General features: G+C 46.0%; 1 protein-coding gene across 1 annotated transcript in view; it reads right to left on the bottom strand.

Moving 5' to 3' along the window:
* MDGA1 (MAM domain containing glycosylphosphatidylinositol anchor 1) overlaps window positions 1–16,688 on the bottom strand; it is a 148,505-nt gene that overhangs the window by 81,729 nt on the left and 50,088 nt on the right. Inside the window, exons 4-8 of the mRNA XM_050315589.1 lie at window positions 13,548–13,744; window positions 10,619–10,751; window positions 5,675–5,944; window positions 4,958–5,287; window positions 1,449–1,742 (exon numbers count right to left, since the gene is read on the bottom strand). Coding sequence (XP_050171546.1) covers window positions 1,449–1,742; window positions 4,958–5,287; window positions 5,675–5,944; window positions 10,619–10,751; window positions 13,548–13,744 — 1,224 coding nt within the window. The remainder of the gene's footprint in view (window positions 1–1,448; window positions 1,743–4,957; window positions 5,288–5,674; window positions 5,945–10,618; window positions 10,752–13,547; window positions 13,745–16,688) is intronic.

Below are 16,688 nucleotides of genomic sequence, written 5' to 3'. Positions count from 1 at the left end.
ATGTCTGGTCAAATCCCATACATTTGGCCCAGGATGCCTTCCAGAACAGCTCAAACCAAGATACGCATTTTCACCCTGCTAAAGGGAAGCTTCTCCACACATATTTACCTGCATGGAAATCTGCACACATTTCCCTGTCTCATCCTGTAATCTAATTCTTGCCATGCTCCTGAACAGACAGAGACAATTTTAAAAGGGGATCTTTGAACACTCAAAGTGCCTGCAGGATTTCACACACCTCCATTACTGCTGTGCTCCCAGCAGCTCACATCTGGGAGCAGTTTGTCTGGTTGATTTCAGCCAGGTTGTCTGCTGAGGTTTCACTTCTCTTATTCCTGGGGAGAAAGCCTGAAAGAAGTGTGGCAGCATGTCTAATGAGTGCTGCTGTGTTGTATGTGGAGGCTCATCAGTCACAGCCCAGAGGCAGCATGCCCATGTGCAAATTAACCTGCTCCCTGCCCATCCCACACCTGTCAGATCTGTGCTGCTCAGAGTACTCTGCAAGAGTTCAACAATCACACCATTCTCATGGGATGCAATCTGCAGGAAGAGCCACTCCTACAGTCACCACTCCTTCCAGACCAAGGCATTTTACCCAGCTGCTTTCCCCATCTGATTCAAAGCCTCATAAGGAGAGAGAGCACACACACTCCCACATGTCAAAAAACACCTCAACAGCATGGGAGCGGAGCAGGCACTCACTTCTCTGGAGGGAGAAACCACTGCAGGGAAAGGACAGAGATGTCATCCAATGCAGACACTGGCAGCATCCCTCCTTCTTTGTTCACCTTTGTGCACAGTTATTTCCTCCAAGTGGGGCTGGGAGCACTGCCCACAGGTAAAATCACTCCATATACCACATACTAAGAATCAGTTTTCTGTTACAGCCTTGTTACATGAAAACCATTTGGGATATGCAGTCTCTGTTAGGTCTGCCTAGCACTGCTTTTTAGGCAAAATGATCCAGGCACATCGATAAATGATAGCTGGGGTAACTAAGTTGAAAAAAAGGTTGTGGGGTGAAAATTAACGTTCATTTATTAAGGTCATTTGTGGAGTCTAATTAACATTCATTTGCACCTTTTGAGTGTTTGACTTTACAAACTTCATAACATACCCTGAAGGTATTTTACACACATGTCATGCATATAAACACACACCTGGTGAAGCTGCTGTTCTGCAGCCATCCTCTGATACGGAAATAGAAAGCATTGTATACAAACATGTACAACACCTCTCCCCCTTCCATTTGCAACATGCTGGCCATATGGTACCCTGCCCTTATCCTTGTGTAGCCAGACCAATTAAATATAAACTGTTCAACAGTCCCCAGACAAAAGAGATGTGTCTGCTCAGCCCAGGAAGAAAGGTCAACCCTGCTTAGCCTACAGGCTTTTGTGTACACAGGCATTCAGCCAGGTGCTCCAGTACTGAATGGTTATACTCACACTGCACGTTGAGCTGCACCAGGGCTTCCCGGGGTCTGATGTTAAAGCCATTGTACCTGGCTGTCTGACACTTATAGGTCCCACTCATTTCTCGGCTCACACTCTCCAGATGCAGCTTCCCATCGTATGTCTCCATCGTCATTGTCCCTGAAGGCATCGGGGTTTCCTTATCTACCCGGGACCAGATGATGGGTGGCTTGGGCTTCCCACGAACCTCGCACTGCAGCTCTGCCCTGGAGCCTTCCCGGACAGTGATGGTGGACTGACCCTTAGGGACACTGATCGTTGGTGGCACTAAAAGGATAACGAGAAGGGAATAATTTTACACTGAGTTTTCAGCAAGTAAGGAACATTCTTGAGACGCCTGTGTTTGAGTCATGCCAACAGCCTTGAACTCTCTACGAGCACACTGTCCTGTGCAAATTATCCTACAGGAGCTGGAGCTGCAGGGTACCAAGTAAGATCCCAGCTTCTCCAACATTGTATCCCAATATCAATGGCAAGTGCCACGTGTATTGGGGCAGACTCCCTGTTCCCATTCCTCTGTCTGCAAAATGCTATCCAGCAGGCATTGAGGAATCCAAAGGTAAAAGCCTCTTTGATCCATTTCTCAATTTCTGGTCAGTGAATTTCCCAAGGAAATAAAAGTTGTGTCTCCCAAGGGGTCTAGCACCCTTATCCAGGTCAGACCAAAATCAAGATTTAAAGAATTAGTGCTTGTAGATTGCATCTCTAGGGGGTCCACAATCCCTGTTCCTAAACTACAGCAAGGAATCAGCTCTGTTAGGTGTCTTTGCTTATTTTACATTGGTGAATGCACTGTGAATCTCCACACCAATGAACCTCTGGCTCATCTGAGTGAGTGACGAGTCCCAGCAAAGATCAATCCTGGCATCCCTTCCAGGCTGGGAAGAGCTCACCCAGCAGAACTGCTGCTGAGCCGGGGCTAGAGTTGGAGGCACAGTAAGACTCAAAGAAATACCCAGTTATCAACTGACAAACAAAACTTTGTTGATAAACAAAGCTCAAAAGAAACCCAATGACTACAGCTAAAGGGTGCAGAGTTGTCAGCGGGAAGAGGTTTGCTGTTCGCATCCCTAACACCACCAAGAACCCAGGAAAAGGATGTTTGTGCTAAACCCCACGAAATATTGACAATTTATCTGTGTTAGGCTTTAGAGTTAACAGTTCAGCTGAGGTAAATATGGCCACAATCATTCTCTGAAAGCTACCTTTTCAGCCCTTCCTGCTGACAATGGCAACACTTGGATTGGCACTCCTATAACTGCCAGGGCCATGTACTTCGTTTCCATTTAAATCAAAATGCAGGACTACAGAAGCTGTAACAAGCTGGTCTGACCAACATTAGCTCAATTCAGCTCCAGCAAAGGAAAATGTGCTGTAATAATTGTACATGTTACAGCCTGGAGCACTCTATGAACAAATTTAGGATGGATCCAGCCTAATCTTCCTCTGCAGTGACCTCCCTATGCAACAGGGAGGCCACATTTTCAATTTGCAGGTCTCCCGTGGGCGGGGGAATCTCATCACACCCTGTCCTGCACAGTGCGAAGGTACGACAGCACTTTCAGTGCCAACGCTGTCGGCAGCTACTCACCTGGTGAGCTGTAATTTTCTCCACAGGAAAAGTTGTAAATTACATTTGAAGATTTTTTTTTTTTTTTTTTTAATTAGAGCTATCTCCTTGGAACTGCTCAGTGGAGGCAGCCACCTTGACGAGCTCAGGCTTTGCTCAGTGGGGAAACACGAAGCCACTGCTGCTGCCCTCCTGCTCTAAACCTGTGGTCTCACAAAAACCTGGGGTTTTATATGGGAATCACTTGTCAGAGGTGGCTCATTGCTGTTTGTGGGAATTCTGCATGTTGGACAGCCTTGGCTGCTGCATGGAGGGCTGCTCCAGCAGGGATGGCTGTTTTCATTCACTGGGACACATGGATGTCCTGCTGGCCCAGGCTGACAAAGAGAGGCTTTAAAATACCCCAAGCTGCCCTCCCACTCTTCCTCATTGGCAGCATCCACACAAGCATATGGGACTCATTCTCCTCCAAACAGGCATGGGGCAACCTGCCACTTCAGACTCCACCTTTAAGGCAGCAACTGGCTGGTGCTTAGACCAACATCTGCACTGACTGACACTGCCCAGCCTCTCAGTAGGGTCATCCAAGGTCTCCCAACCCTTTCCAGCCTCCTACCCTTGCAGTCTTAAACACAACTGCACTCTGCCATCTAGTGATCTTGGGCAAAAAGAATTGCTCCCGGAGGTATCAGCCACTCAAGGTCAGGAGAGAGAGTTTTGCAGCAGGACTGGGGAGTTCCCCCGATTTTGTTCCCTGTTGGTATGACAAGGTTGGTGTCAGCAGGCATGGAGTGGGTCCACAGCTGCCCACAGAATAAAAGCACCATCCCTCACTTTTTAGTAGGTCCAAGGCATGGGCAGGACTCATTCTTCAGGCTGCTAATGAGCATTGGATGCAATCACATTGGGAACAGGCTGGCCCCAGTATTTCTGATGGGAGATAAGGGCTTCCCAAAGCATCAAAAGCAGTTGCAGCACTTTTTGTTGGGGAGCTGTAATCAGAAGCGTCCAGAATCAAGACTGTGATCAGACTGGCCTATGAGTCCAGCACAACCAGGGACTGAGAAGAAACTTTCTGTAAAGGTTCAGGTCAAAATTTGTGGGCAGCTGTCTCCCCTGCGGAGTCCTCATCAGATTATTAATGCAGTGCTGCTTTGTGCTGTACTCTCTCGGCCCTGGAAAGGCAGCACAATGACATGGATGTAACGGAGAACACAGCTGGATCCATCACTTCTCCAGAAACAGAAAGACAACCCTGTCAGTCCCCAAAGTGACTGACAACCATTTACCTATTGGTCCTGTCCTCAACAAGCCATGGGGTGAAGCTTTGACCCTGATTTTAAGGGGGGAGGCATTTATAACACTTTGACTCCTGCAAAAAGTGCCCAAGACAGACTGCATTTGCAATCCCATAAACATTAAAACATTAAAAATCTTCATCTATGGCAGATGACACCAATATCCTGGACATAGCTCTGAAAAAAGGTATATTCCTCATAAGCAATGCCAAAGAGAGGAAACAACAGCTTTCTTTCTCTTTTACTCCCTTCTAAACAAAGGGACACTTGAAATTTGGTGAAATATCACCTCTTCTTCCTTCCTTCACAATGTGGAGGTTTCTTTGAACAGTCACACTCTAAACCTGTCTCTGTAGCTTTGAGTGTCCTTTGGACTTTTCACAGGGAGAAAACATAAAGAAAGATCTGCTTGCTGCATAAGACATCTGACAGTGAAGCTGTAAGTATTGTCCATCTCCAATCTCAGCTAAGTGCTTGCCTGAGGATGTGAGACTTTTCCCCACTGGGATTCAAGACACTCATGTGAGGTCCTTCAAAAAAGCCAGAGGCATGCAGGTGGGGGGAGTGATGTCAAACACTCCTCTGAGGTCCCCATCTGCCACAGAGAGGCTCACCTGTCTCTGAGGAGATGTTCACCTCCACACTGAGGTCAGGAATGGGTGCTCCCTGGAAGGTAGCCACACACATGTAAGTACCATAGTCACTGAATCGCAGGTCAATAATCTCCAAGCTGCAGGTCACAGGTGGGAGCTCGGGGTCATTCCGGGTGATGAGCAACCGGTCTGAGAACCTGGCTGGTTTCCCGTTCTTGTACCAGGAATAGACAACCTTCTCCTGGGGAACAGCATCTACATGGCATGAGAGCTTCAAGTCCTGTCCTAACTGGATAGTCTCGCTCTCTTTGATCACATCAGGAGTGATTTGGAATGTGGCATTCTTCATGGCTGAGATAAACAGAAGTGAAAAGCTGGTTAGGGACAGTAAAGTGTCTTGCATGGGACATGACAACAATTCTTTGCTCCTCAGGAAGGCAAAACCTGCTCAAAGATCTTTGCAACTTACTTTCCCATAAAATGTCCCCAGGGCCTCACATCTGGCAGTCTGGGATCATTCTCCAGCCCAGGATAGTGGTACAGCCTGGGATGAGGCTGCAAGAAGTGCTTGCACAGCTGTTGGTCTGGGAGCAGAGAAATTTGCACAGGCACTTCTCCAGAATACTAATTGCTGCTAAATATCACATTCGCCCTCAGCCATACAAGAACAGCCAGGAGAAATGCAAATCCAACCCCTCTGCCCTGAAAACCCATGCTCTGAGAAAAACAGCAACTTACACCGCACCAGCAGGTTCACTATCTTCTTTGCTGGGTTCCCCACATTGTTGATGGCCGTGCAATTGTAGTAGCCCGAGTCCTCCACGCGGATCCTCCAGATCGTGAGGTTGCCTCCTTGCACAAGGCTATTGGGAGGTATTGGGCCAGGAGAGTGAGACCAAACAACTTCTGGCTGTGGGTCACCACCCATCAGAGAGCACTGCATAGTGATGTTGTCACCAGGGTTGACCACCAGGGTCTCATTGACAGACAGCTTCAGAGCAGGTGGGGCTGGAAATGTACAAAGAGGGACACTCCTGAGCTTGAAAAAGACCCATGCACTTGCCTGTACACAGCTTCCTACTTTCTAGGATTTATTCTTGATGATGACTGGTTTGAGTAGGGAGAGCTGGAGGGATCAGTGAACTCATTACAAATACAAAGTGCCCATGAATCTAAAGCGTGATCCTTACCATGTCTTTCAGTTAGAACACTCTGCTCTCAGGGCTAACAAACAGCATAGGGAGGAACCACCCCAGAATGGAGGTCATACCTAAACCACTCATCATTAGGACTGGAGCACAAACTAGGTATGACATTTTATCAGTGCCAAGTGCAGGTTCTCTAGGGCTTAGGATGCAGGTGTCAGTGAACCCTTTGCACAGGCATGGGTGGAAAACAGACAAAATTTGGCAGTGGAAAACCCAAGGCTAAAAGCTTCTTGACTCCTGGTGCAAGCAGCTGCAGTTAGGCATAAGGGCAATGGAAAGCCACTGTAGACTTGATGGAGAGGTGAAGGAGAATGGATATGCTCAGAGGAGCCTGTTTGAACCAAACCACTGCTTGTGTTCAAGGACAGCTTGAACCACTCATCCCAAGAAGGGAGCTTCAGAGAAGGTCTTAAACTAAAAGGATGTCAGCTGTCCTACAATATGCCTCTCCATCTCTCACACCCATCTAGACATCTTTGACAGGCATAGTCCTAGCAGTTCGGAGCCTGATATGGAGGACCAGGACCTGTCTGCACAGTAACAAATCATGAGCAGCAACTCTACACCTGCTCTTAACCTCCTTCACCTCCCTGGGTGTTTAATACACTTTTCTATACACCTGGGGGCTACCACAATCACAGGGATTCTCTTCCATGTACAACTGAACTGAAACTCATTCAAAACGTCTAGACAACCTCTCCTTTGAATACCCTAGTACCTGATTTTCAGTTTATTTTATTTCTGCACCTTCTCATTACAGCCCCCTCCAGGAATTGATCAAAAATACCTCCCTTTGTATTCTCTATTTTATTCCATGAAAAGCCTTTCAAAGCCTCTGTCAGCACCATGACTGGCTCCATCCAGACAGAGTTGAGAAAGCATCAGTCCCCAGCACAAAGGCGGACAGTGTGTTTTAAGTAACAGTCATAATAATGCAAAATAAGATATTGTTCCATATTCATGAAGCCTGATTTAACAGCATCATTATTTCTGCCTCCTCTCTCCCTGGACCCTGTGTTAATGAGCTGTGCTGGATTTGTGTTGGATCCCTAAATTACAGCCCATACAAACAAGGCAAGGAGGACTGCTCTCTCCTCAGCACCAGTGCCGTAATTTAGTAGTGCAACTACTGCCGTGCTGCATTATTGGTTTGGTGCACTGAATATAACATCCTCCCTGGCCACAGTACATGCTGTTTTTGCCAGAGGTGGTGAATTGTGCCTAAGGAAGAAGAGGGCTCCTCTGTCACCTGCACTGGACATTTTGAGGCCAGGGGTTGGAGTCCTTGAATTTCGGGAGGCCACAATCTGCATTCAAGAGACTTTGGTAGCTCTCTTTGTTGGAATCTTGCAAATAGTGCACAAGGGTTAATGCATAGTAAATGGCAAAGGAAGGATTTGTACATCCTCACCAAGGTGGTTTCATGAGATACCATGAAGCCCAGAAACTCAATAGCTTGAGTCACCATGGTTGGGTAAGACACAATCTTGTCACTAACTGAGTGTAGCTGACACCAAATTGCTGTTTCTGCCTTCTGACATTGAACTAGTCTCACATTCACAGGGCATGGACAAACTGACAGATGCAGCATACATCCCCTTCAGAGACAGAGAAAGGCTGAGACTGGCCTCTACCCGGAGAGAAGGTGTCAGAGTTGGGAAGCACAGACCAGAGGTCCTGCACATGCTGGTTCAGATTTAGGGCTCTTGCAGCATTTGATGTGCACATATCTGACCCACACTCATCTTGCCCAGCTCTGGACAAGGCAACATAGAAAAAATGTGACATGCTGGTGCAAGCACTGCATCAGGACAGGTTGTGTGTAATGCAAGAAGGCGGTAAGGAAACTGCAAATCTGCTACCTGCACAGCTCCAGGCAGCAAGCTCCCATGACATACCTCAAAATGGAGCCCTGGCTGTGGCAGCCTGTGTGGATCCCCACTCCCCACTCCCACTCCTGTCAGCAGACAGAGGTTAACAGACTGCAGACATTGTTATGCAGGAGATGAATCTCATTTATTTGTAACCTGTGGCAATTCCTTTTGTTCTTGGCTCAGAAAACCTGCTGGCGGAGTCTGCAGAGCATCGAGGGGACCATTAAAAACAAAGAATCGCTTTCAATTCCCTTTGAAGTCCAATTTGCTGCAGTAAAACTGCTGGAGAATTAACCAGCTGGGCTGCTTAATTTTGCAGAAATTGAGGAAGGAGAAAACATCAGGCTGACCCTGCTGGAGCAGGTGATGACAGCCCAGTGCTGAGCTGGTCCTGTGGCCCTGCAGACCCAACCTGCTGCTTGGAACCATGCAACAGCAGCAGAACAGAGGAGGAGCAGAGAAATCTACTTCCCATTAAGGTTGCAGACAAAGAACCCAACCCCTGCTGCTAGGGCCAAGTTGCTTACGCAGAGCTTGGGAGAAGCACATCTCCTTGCTGGAGACTATGATCTGCCCAAAGGCCACTGAGGAGCCAGCTGTGGAACTGAGGAGCCAGCTGAGGAACAGCAAATGAACTGAGAAGATTCCCTTGGCCTGACATGACCTGACCCACCAATTTCCCTCAAGGTCTGTAGTGCTGGGGACTATAAATATTTAAGAGATGGATTTCCAAGCATCTGAGTGCCTTTTGGGCCCTTCTCAGTTGCAAAGGCAAAAGCATCCTGAGCTAAGCTGCTCAGGATTCTGGGCGCAGCCAAGGCTAGAGAAGCTGTGAAAGCTCAACTGCAAGAGGGACAGAGAAGACCTACACAAAAAAGGAAAGAACTAAAGAATTTCCTTTAAATATTTCCTCATCTATGCACAATACTACCTACAGGGCAAGTAACCCAGATAATATTTCTAATTAAATATACTTGTGGTATTTGACACAAATCCTGCTCACACTGCAATGCCAGCTTCATTTTCACTGCCAACTTTTAATACAATTTGCTATGAACACATTTTCCATGGCCCCTTTGAGCTTGTAGTGCCAGGCTCCAATGTAACTATGTATAAATATGCATCTATAATTAAGCAACGGGAAGAAAATACTAGATATTTGTACTACATGGTCCAGGTTCAGAACTTAAGTAAGTACTTAACAACTTGGTGTAAATTCAGACATATCACTGACTTCTGATTGGAGCTACAACCTGAAAATACACTTTCCCCATTCACTTAGTAAAGGGGCTGGATTGAAATGAAGGGTAGTTTCTCTGTGCTTGGGCTGGCAGGGGGAATGGACATGAAGAGAAATTTATTTTCTGACTCCTCAAAGGTGAAGACACACAGAGAAGAAGAGCTCTATAAGATCCCTTGCTTCATCATGAGCAGAAGATAGGTTTTTAAAGAGAATATTTCAACATTTGCTACAGTCTCATCCTGAGAGAAATTCGGGTAATAGGGTGAGTTGCTCAAGATATGTTCAGAGATCTTACTACATAGAGAATACTTTTTTCTGACACTAGCTATAATTCACTTTCTTAAGCTCATTACTTTTCTTCTTCCTACCTAAAATGAGGCAACTATTGTTCAACGCCTTGAGCTCAAGTTAGATCAATAAACATAATTTAAACAGTATCAACAATATCCTGTCAACAGTTAGCAGCATCAGAAAAAGTTCTGTTTCTGCTGCACAAAGACGACACAAGGGATGCAAACTGCTTTGTGTTACATTAGAGAGGTGAATAATTCAAACCACTACAATGCCTTTCTCTCTGATCATGGAATACCCCAGAGCTGGAAGCAATTTCCTGACATTTACTTACTATTTGAAAATATTCAACACCTGGGGGGGCTTTGCAGGTGGGGATTTTTTTGTGTATGTGTGTGGTTTTGTTTTCTTCTGTTTTTTAATGGACAGGTTGCAATCGGGTCCTTGCCAGTATCTGATACGTGATACTCAATCGTTTACTGCAGGTCAAGCAAGAGGCATCAAACTGAATCTGCTGAAAACTGGAGGTGCCCTCAAGTATTGCTGACATGAATATGAGTGTAAAATCTCTTTATTGGGGAGGCACCACAGAGGCATGCTTTCTACAAACACCGGCACCACTGGAACCTGTTAGCTGGGATGTGCTGAGAGCACAGCCCGGCAAACCAGGCCAGAGTCACACATGGATGAATTATTCGTAAGAACTGCAGCACTGCCCAGCTCTAGATGTATCGAAACTATTTTTAAAGTCACTCAGAATTATAAATAAATAAAACAGTGTCTGAATTAAAAATTACATAGTGCCTCAACACCTACACGTAGTCTCCTTCAATGATCTCATGGCAGGCCTGGCCAAGGCACCGGATATATGCAGTGCTACAAGAAATTAGAGCATCCCTGGCCACAAGACTTCCATGTGAAGGCTCTGTAATCCCAGCAGCCACGTACATGAGGGTGATGTACTGCACACCCTGGACAGGGTTCTGTGCTACCCTCCTCAGGAGTAATGGTTGTTGAGCAGGCAAGGGGTCAGAAGGTTGCAGGAACCCTTCACATCCCCTCTTACCTGTGGTGTTTGTGAGCTGGAAGGTGATGGATTTGTCAGGGATGCTGCAGACATTGCGGACAGACACCTGGCATGTGTAGCTGGCATAATCCTGAGGTCGTAGGTTTTTCAGCTTCAGGACTTTGGTTTCACCCTAGGATTTGGGAAAAATGGGGAAAAAAAAAAAACCACAGGTGTACAAAGCACAGATCATCACTGCAAGTCCATAACCTGTCCCAAAGTTCACATATTACTAGCAGGTCTCATCAAAACCTCAGGGTACCGAGCAGATTCCAAGTCCCTCCAGCTCTATATAAAGGAGACCCAAAAAGTTTACAGTAGTAGTTTCACCTCAGGGATTTCTCAAAACACCCAGCAACAGACTGACATTTGATCTGAAGGCACTGCCAAACAGGTCTGGGCATAATTTCTCATCAGCTGCTGCCAGAATCATCTTGCAGAACATGACAAACCTTAAACATCTCAGAATAGATCCTAGGAACTCACTCTGAGATGTCAGTAGCAACACAAGGAAAGTCATTGGGGAGTCAACATTGCCAAACCAAAGTAAATTAGAGCAGATTGAGGCATTAATGCTGGCCTAAATATGACAAGTCCAACAGTTACACTGTAGAAATTTGCAGTATAGAGGGAAAGAGTATTTCAGAGAAATACTCAAAGAATTCCCAAAACTTTCTGATCCTTCTTTTCCAGATTCTAATCTCATTTATGTGGATATAAATCCAGAGTGGCTGCACAGACTTTGATAGCCTTTTCTCATAGTAAGGTAATACACAAACAAAATCACTGCCTGGCACTCCATTAGTTACTGGCTTGTTATAGAAACAGAATCAAGTTGTTAAATTAGTGATAGATGTGTTCTGTAGATTTTTATTTATGGAATGCAGAAAGCTCTGAGATGCATCCTATGGTTTGCACACCATGCAACTCATATGTCTTCTCCCGACAGCTTGTCGCTATTTTCTCCTTGTGTTTGCCTAAATCTCTTTTGGAGAAACCATTCCATAACTGCCTGCAAATGTGAGAAGGTGTCAGCATGACAAATCCTCCTAAGGACAACCTTGGGGGACTGGACAATGAGCTCAGGCATGCTAATATGCAGAGAACAAGGACATGAACTGAATAAATTAGAACAATAAATACCTGGGACACCAATAACCCTATGAGAGTCCTGTCCCCTGAGGATTGTTGCTATGCCACACAAATGACGGCATTTACACAGTGCATGTCATCTACTTACTTACAGGGTCATATGTATCCTGTTCATTGATTATTAGATGTTGGGTAAATATGTATAAAGTCTTCAACTCCTTTCTAACGCAAAAGCCTATTCAAACCTGACACTGGTACAGGTTTGTCTCAAAGACAATATTGCAAACTCCAGTGACGGGTGCTTTGTTAAACACAGTGCATTTGAGCTCCAGCAAGATTTTGCTTTCCTGACAGTGTTGCAGAGGTGTGTTTTTGTTAACTTCAACTCTTACCAACCCAAACTTACAGGCTTACACTGGTGCTAAGGAAAAGACCATAAGGGCATGCCTCTCTATGCGCACAGCAGTCCTAACACCCTCTCTCAGATCTGGGAATGACCCATCGTGTTGGGAACATTGCCTGAAAGGAGCTGCAGGATGATGGGTCCTTTACACATTAAGGCTGCAACATGGTGAATTTCTGCCAGATGCCTTATTTAGCTGAAGAAAATATCACAAGTCCTAATGCATCCTCTCATTAAGCAATGTCTCCCGTTAATTACACTGAGCTCAGTGAAAGTCAGAGAGTCCACGGTGGCTTCCTCTAAGGCCAGGGATGTCCTACTTGGGAGCCACATAGTGCACAGACAAAGCTGTCTTCAGGGCCGAACAGCAGTGCTGACTTACAGTGTTTCTGCAAATCTGCTGCTAACCTGCAGCTCTCTCCTCCCTCCTCATCCCCCTGAATGTTTCCATTTGGCTGCCCATTTCCATGACCTGCAGAGATGGCGTGTTTCAATAAAATATGAACACGACTACATTAACTTAACGGTTGCCTGGGGCATTGCTCAGAAATCAGACTTGGGCAGAATGTGCTCAGGGCCCGGCTCTGGGAATGCAGTAAGGTGCTTGGGATGAAACAGGTGCCCTGGGGAGCTGCCCTTCCAGCCCTCCCTTCTCACCCATCACTGCCTTGTGCTGCCTAGCAGCCTTGCTGGAAATACTGGGGCTGATTAGCATCTGAAGGACATTCAGAACTGGAGCTCAGTTTAGGATAACATGCCCAGAGTGCCTTGGCATGAGAAAAATTCCCTTTGGTCTCCCACTGCATTGGCAGGCTAATTACTGTGAAGGAAGTGGTATTCGTGGGGGGAACATGGTTGTCCACACAGGCAAGCAGGACAAACAAAAAGGATGTGGACTCCTTGTCGCTGGACAACAGTCAGGAAGTGCCCAGGCATCTCTGCTCCCCATTACTCGAGGTCATTAGGAAAAGCTCATGGATCCCACAGCAATGCCTGCCCCATTCGCTCATACTGCTAAACAGGAAGCACTTCCCCTCACATATGGGGCTTGGGCATTCAGTTAAAAAAAAAAAAAAAAGCAATGGGAGATAGAGGAAACCCAATCTTGGAATTGTTTGCTTGGGTTTTAGTCTCAGCCATCCAACAGCCACATAAACTCATTAGGGGAGCTGTGACCTGCTCTCAGGGAGAGTGACAAAAAGAGAAAGGTAATTCTAGGCTGTCACACTGCCCCCTGCTGCCCTGCTCTTCCTGTATCCTGGGAATCTGCATGCAGGAGGTTCTACCAGCCCTTCTGGAGACAGTGCTCCTTGCAGTGCTCCACACACTCTCCTCAACATCATAATCCATACAGGGAAGGAGACACAATCTATGACAGTGCCCTGCATCAGCAAGACACTCAACAAAAGTCGGCAGAGGTTTGCTTTCTTTCACCTGTGTGTAGAGGGGTTCATAGATGTCCACGCCATTGTCCTGACTGTGAGAAAGCGTCTCAGCTCCCCGCTTCCAGATGAAGCGAGCTGGTGGGTTGGAGTTGACCGTGCAGCGGAGGAAGACGGTCTTCTCCTGGTAGAAGCTGCCACGTACATCGCTGATGGTCTGGTGAACGGTGAGAACAGGTTCATCTAGATCTGGAAGGAAGGTAGGGAGGGTCGCAGCAGTTGTTAGCGAGCTTGGTCTGCGTGTACAGCCTGCAGAGCATATGATGCTCCAGGCGCCAAGGAGGAGAGGGGAAGGTCCCACACATTTGGCTGATGACAACTGCTGATTTAAGAACCGATCTGAGGGCAAGTAATACAACTGATATCTAAAGGGAACAGACAGGAGAAGCCAAAATTGTCCCGCTCACCAAACAACCTTCAGAGAATAGAAAGCAGTCTCTGGTTTGCCAATCCCCATGAAGTTCTCAAACCACCTGGCTGCCACATGCCTCTCAGAGCAGTGGGCTGCCTCACCTTCCACACTGGTACACCCCCACTCCCCCCCTCAAAATCACAACTCTCTACTTCAGTGAAAGGTCAGAGGGATCCCAGGAAACTCTGCTCCATCATCATTTCTCCACTTTTCAGCTTCCAGATCCCTCCTGAAATCATGGGACTAAGACCACAGCTGTGAGATGTCCATACAAAGGACAAGACAAACCTTCAAATAAAGGAGTGAGAGTGAAAATCAGGACATGATTGAGGAACTGAGATAGAGAATCATCTAGACAGGAGTAAGTCATGTGGGGAGTCATGGGAATATGAAATGCAAAGCACTGTAGTAAGAATGTATAATTTCTCTCCCTATTAAATATCCTCTTATTTTCTTCAAGGGCTGTACTGACTACCCCTCTTCATCAAAGTCTGCTCACTTCAACTCCATTCCCCATCCCTAAACTGATCAGATTCTTTTGTTTTCTCCCTTTTCAGAAGACGCTCCTTACAATTCTCTCACCATACCTCTACCAGACATGCAGCCATCATGACTGAATCAATGGTTGTCAGTGACTTCACTTGCAAGGACACAAACAATAGCCCTGCAGGGAGAATATTTTCTGCATCCACACAGAGCACACTGCTCCCCTAGGGCTGCCCACCCGCTAAAAAGGGATCATTTGCTTGGAAGTTGCACCAGGTATCAAAGTTTGAACATCAAGGTAGCATGGGGGAAACCTCAGAGGAGATGGATCTTTCTCCTTCCAGAACGCCTTTGAGACTGATTGAGGTTAAATGTAAAGATCCCACTTGACAAGAACTGACACTCTAAAACTGAAGTCTGTTCCTGTGCCCTCATGTATGTCTTATGAGGCATCTTTTGAGCTCAGTTGAAGTCATTCTACATTTTCAGGAGCCTTATGACCCCATTTTCAGCTTTGAGGAAACTCAGGTATGTCTCTGGTGCTGCCAGCACAATCTTCTCCTCATGTTAACATGTTAACATGCTCATTGCCACCTGCCCTCCTATGCCACCTAATTTTCATTACATTTTATTGTACAGATTTGCAAGTTTGGAGATCTGACTTCTAGAAAGCAAGAGGAAAGCAAGGATGAGTTTCTGTTAACAAGTCATCCAAACAACGTATGTTCTCTGCTGATTCATAAGTGTCAGCTTGTGCATTTGCATATTTTAATGAGCTGTATGCTTGGCAGACAGCAATTGTAATGGGACCTGAAATTTGTCTGCTTGACCACAGCTCAGAGGTATGGCTAGAGTCGTTAATGGAACAATGACAAGACCCAAAAAATATCTCAGGAGAAAAAAACCAAACCAAAACAAAAAAACCTAACCAAAAAACACTCAAGGTTGAAGAATAACATACACAAATGGAAAAAAAAAGACTCCTCTCCATACAGTGATGTCTTGGTGTGGCCATAAGTTGACTGAACTTTACAGCAAAATCTTTTGGACCAGGACCCAGGGCATAGATTCTCTTCTTTTGCCTCTTCTTTGTCCTTAACTATCCTTTATTTGTTCAAACTTTACATGAGTGACTCAACCATCCTTCTAGGACTCCATTTCTCAGCAGAAAGTACGGTTAATCACTTCCCTTTCTAATCAAAGAGGATGTTCACCCTTCAGGTCTCTTGGCTCCCAGCTACTCCCCACACGAAAAACAATAGTTTTCTTTTGGTTGCTAAAGCTTTCCTCCCTCGAATCTTTCAGCCTTCTTTTGAAACAGTCAGCCTTAGGTCTAGCCCTCCTGAGAAATACTGAAATAAAGCCTACAATGATATGTATGTCCTCGATGTACAAGTAACACCACTGATGTCAGTGAGCTGCACAAATGATAAATTTGGCCCAAGGCTGCTCATGGAGATGACCACATGGGATCTTTCATGCACAGTAAGAGCTTGTAAACATTCATTCTTTCTTTTCCTTTACTTTCTCTCTCTCCCACATGGAAATACTCTGAACAGCAGCTGCCTCTCTGCCAGTATCTAATCAATACGTTAAAGGCTCACTGATGCTCACTTGAGGCAAAAGAATATCATGCTACACAGGTTAGAGTTTCCAGTTTAATACCCTCTTGGCACCAACAATGCTCTCTGTACAACCTTGCTGTCTAATACTAAAAGCATGACTGAGGACGAGCAGTAGCTGTCAAGGACACCAAGGTATACATGAGGCTGATTACTTACCTCTAACTACAAAATGGGATGCAGGGAAAGAAGGGGTTTGTTTTCAAACTCTTTTTCATTCAGCTGAAGGTTGCCTGGGTGAGCGTTCAACAAAACCTGTGACTTTTCCTATGTGTTCCCTTTACCTACTGCAAATACTAGCAGAAAATAGTCTCTCCTTCCTAAAAACCAAGTGAGCAGAACAGAGGTGCAGTAGTACCAAGTCCATCTGCAGAGTAGATGTTAGTATGAGAAAGCCCTTGGCCACCCCATTAGCCCCATAGTTCTACAGGTCAGAGCTGCATGAGGACCATGGGACACTACATCACTCTAGCTCCAGCCTGCACTGTGGGAGTGCCCTCAGGGCATAAAGAGATTCATGGCACAGTCCTGTTCTAGAGACACAGGCCCTGATAAAGTGTCACACTGAGGCTTGAGAAAAGCAAGTCCCCTTTGAAATGGAGAGTTATCGTAT

The sequence above is a fragment of the Myiozetetes cayanensis genome, unplaced genomic scaffold, assembly GCF_022539395.1.
Source record: "Myiozetetes cayanensis isolate MyiCay16 unplaced genomic scaffold, myiCay2020 scf2-11, whole genome shotgun sequence".
In the NCBI taxonomy this organism is placed as follows: Eukaryota; Metazoa; Chordata; class Aves; order Passeriformes; family Tyrannidae; genus Myiozetetes; species Myiozetetes cayanensis.
Note: the sequence above shows the minus strand (reverse complement) of the source record. Positions and strands in the feature narration are given on the sequence as shown.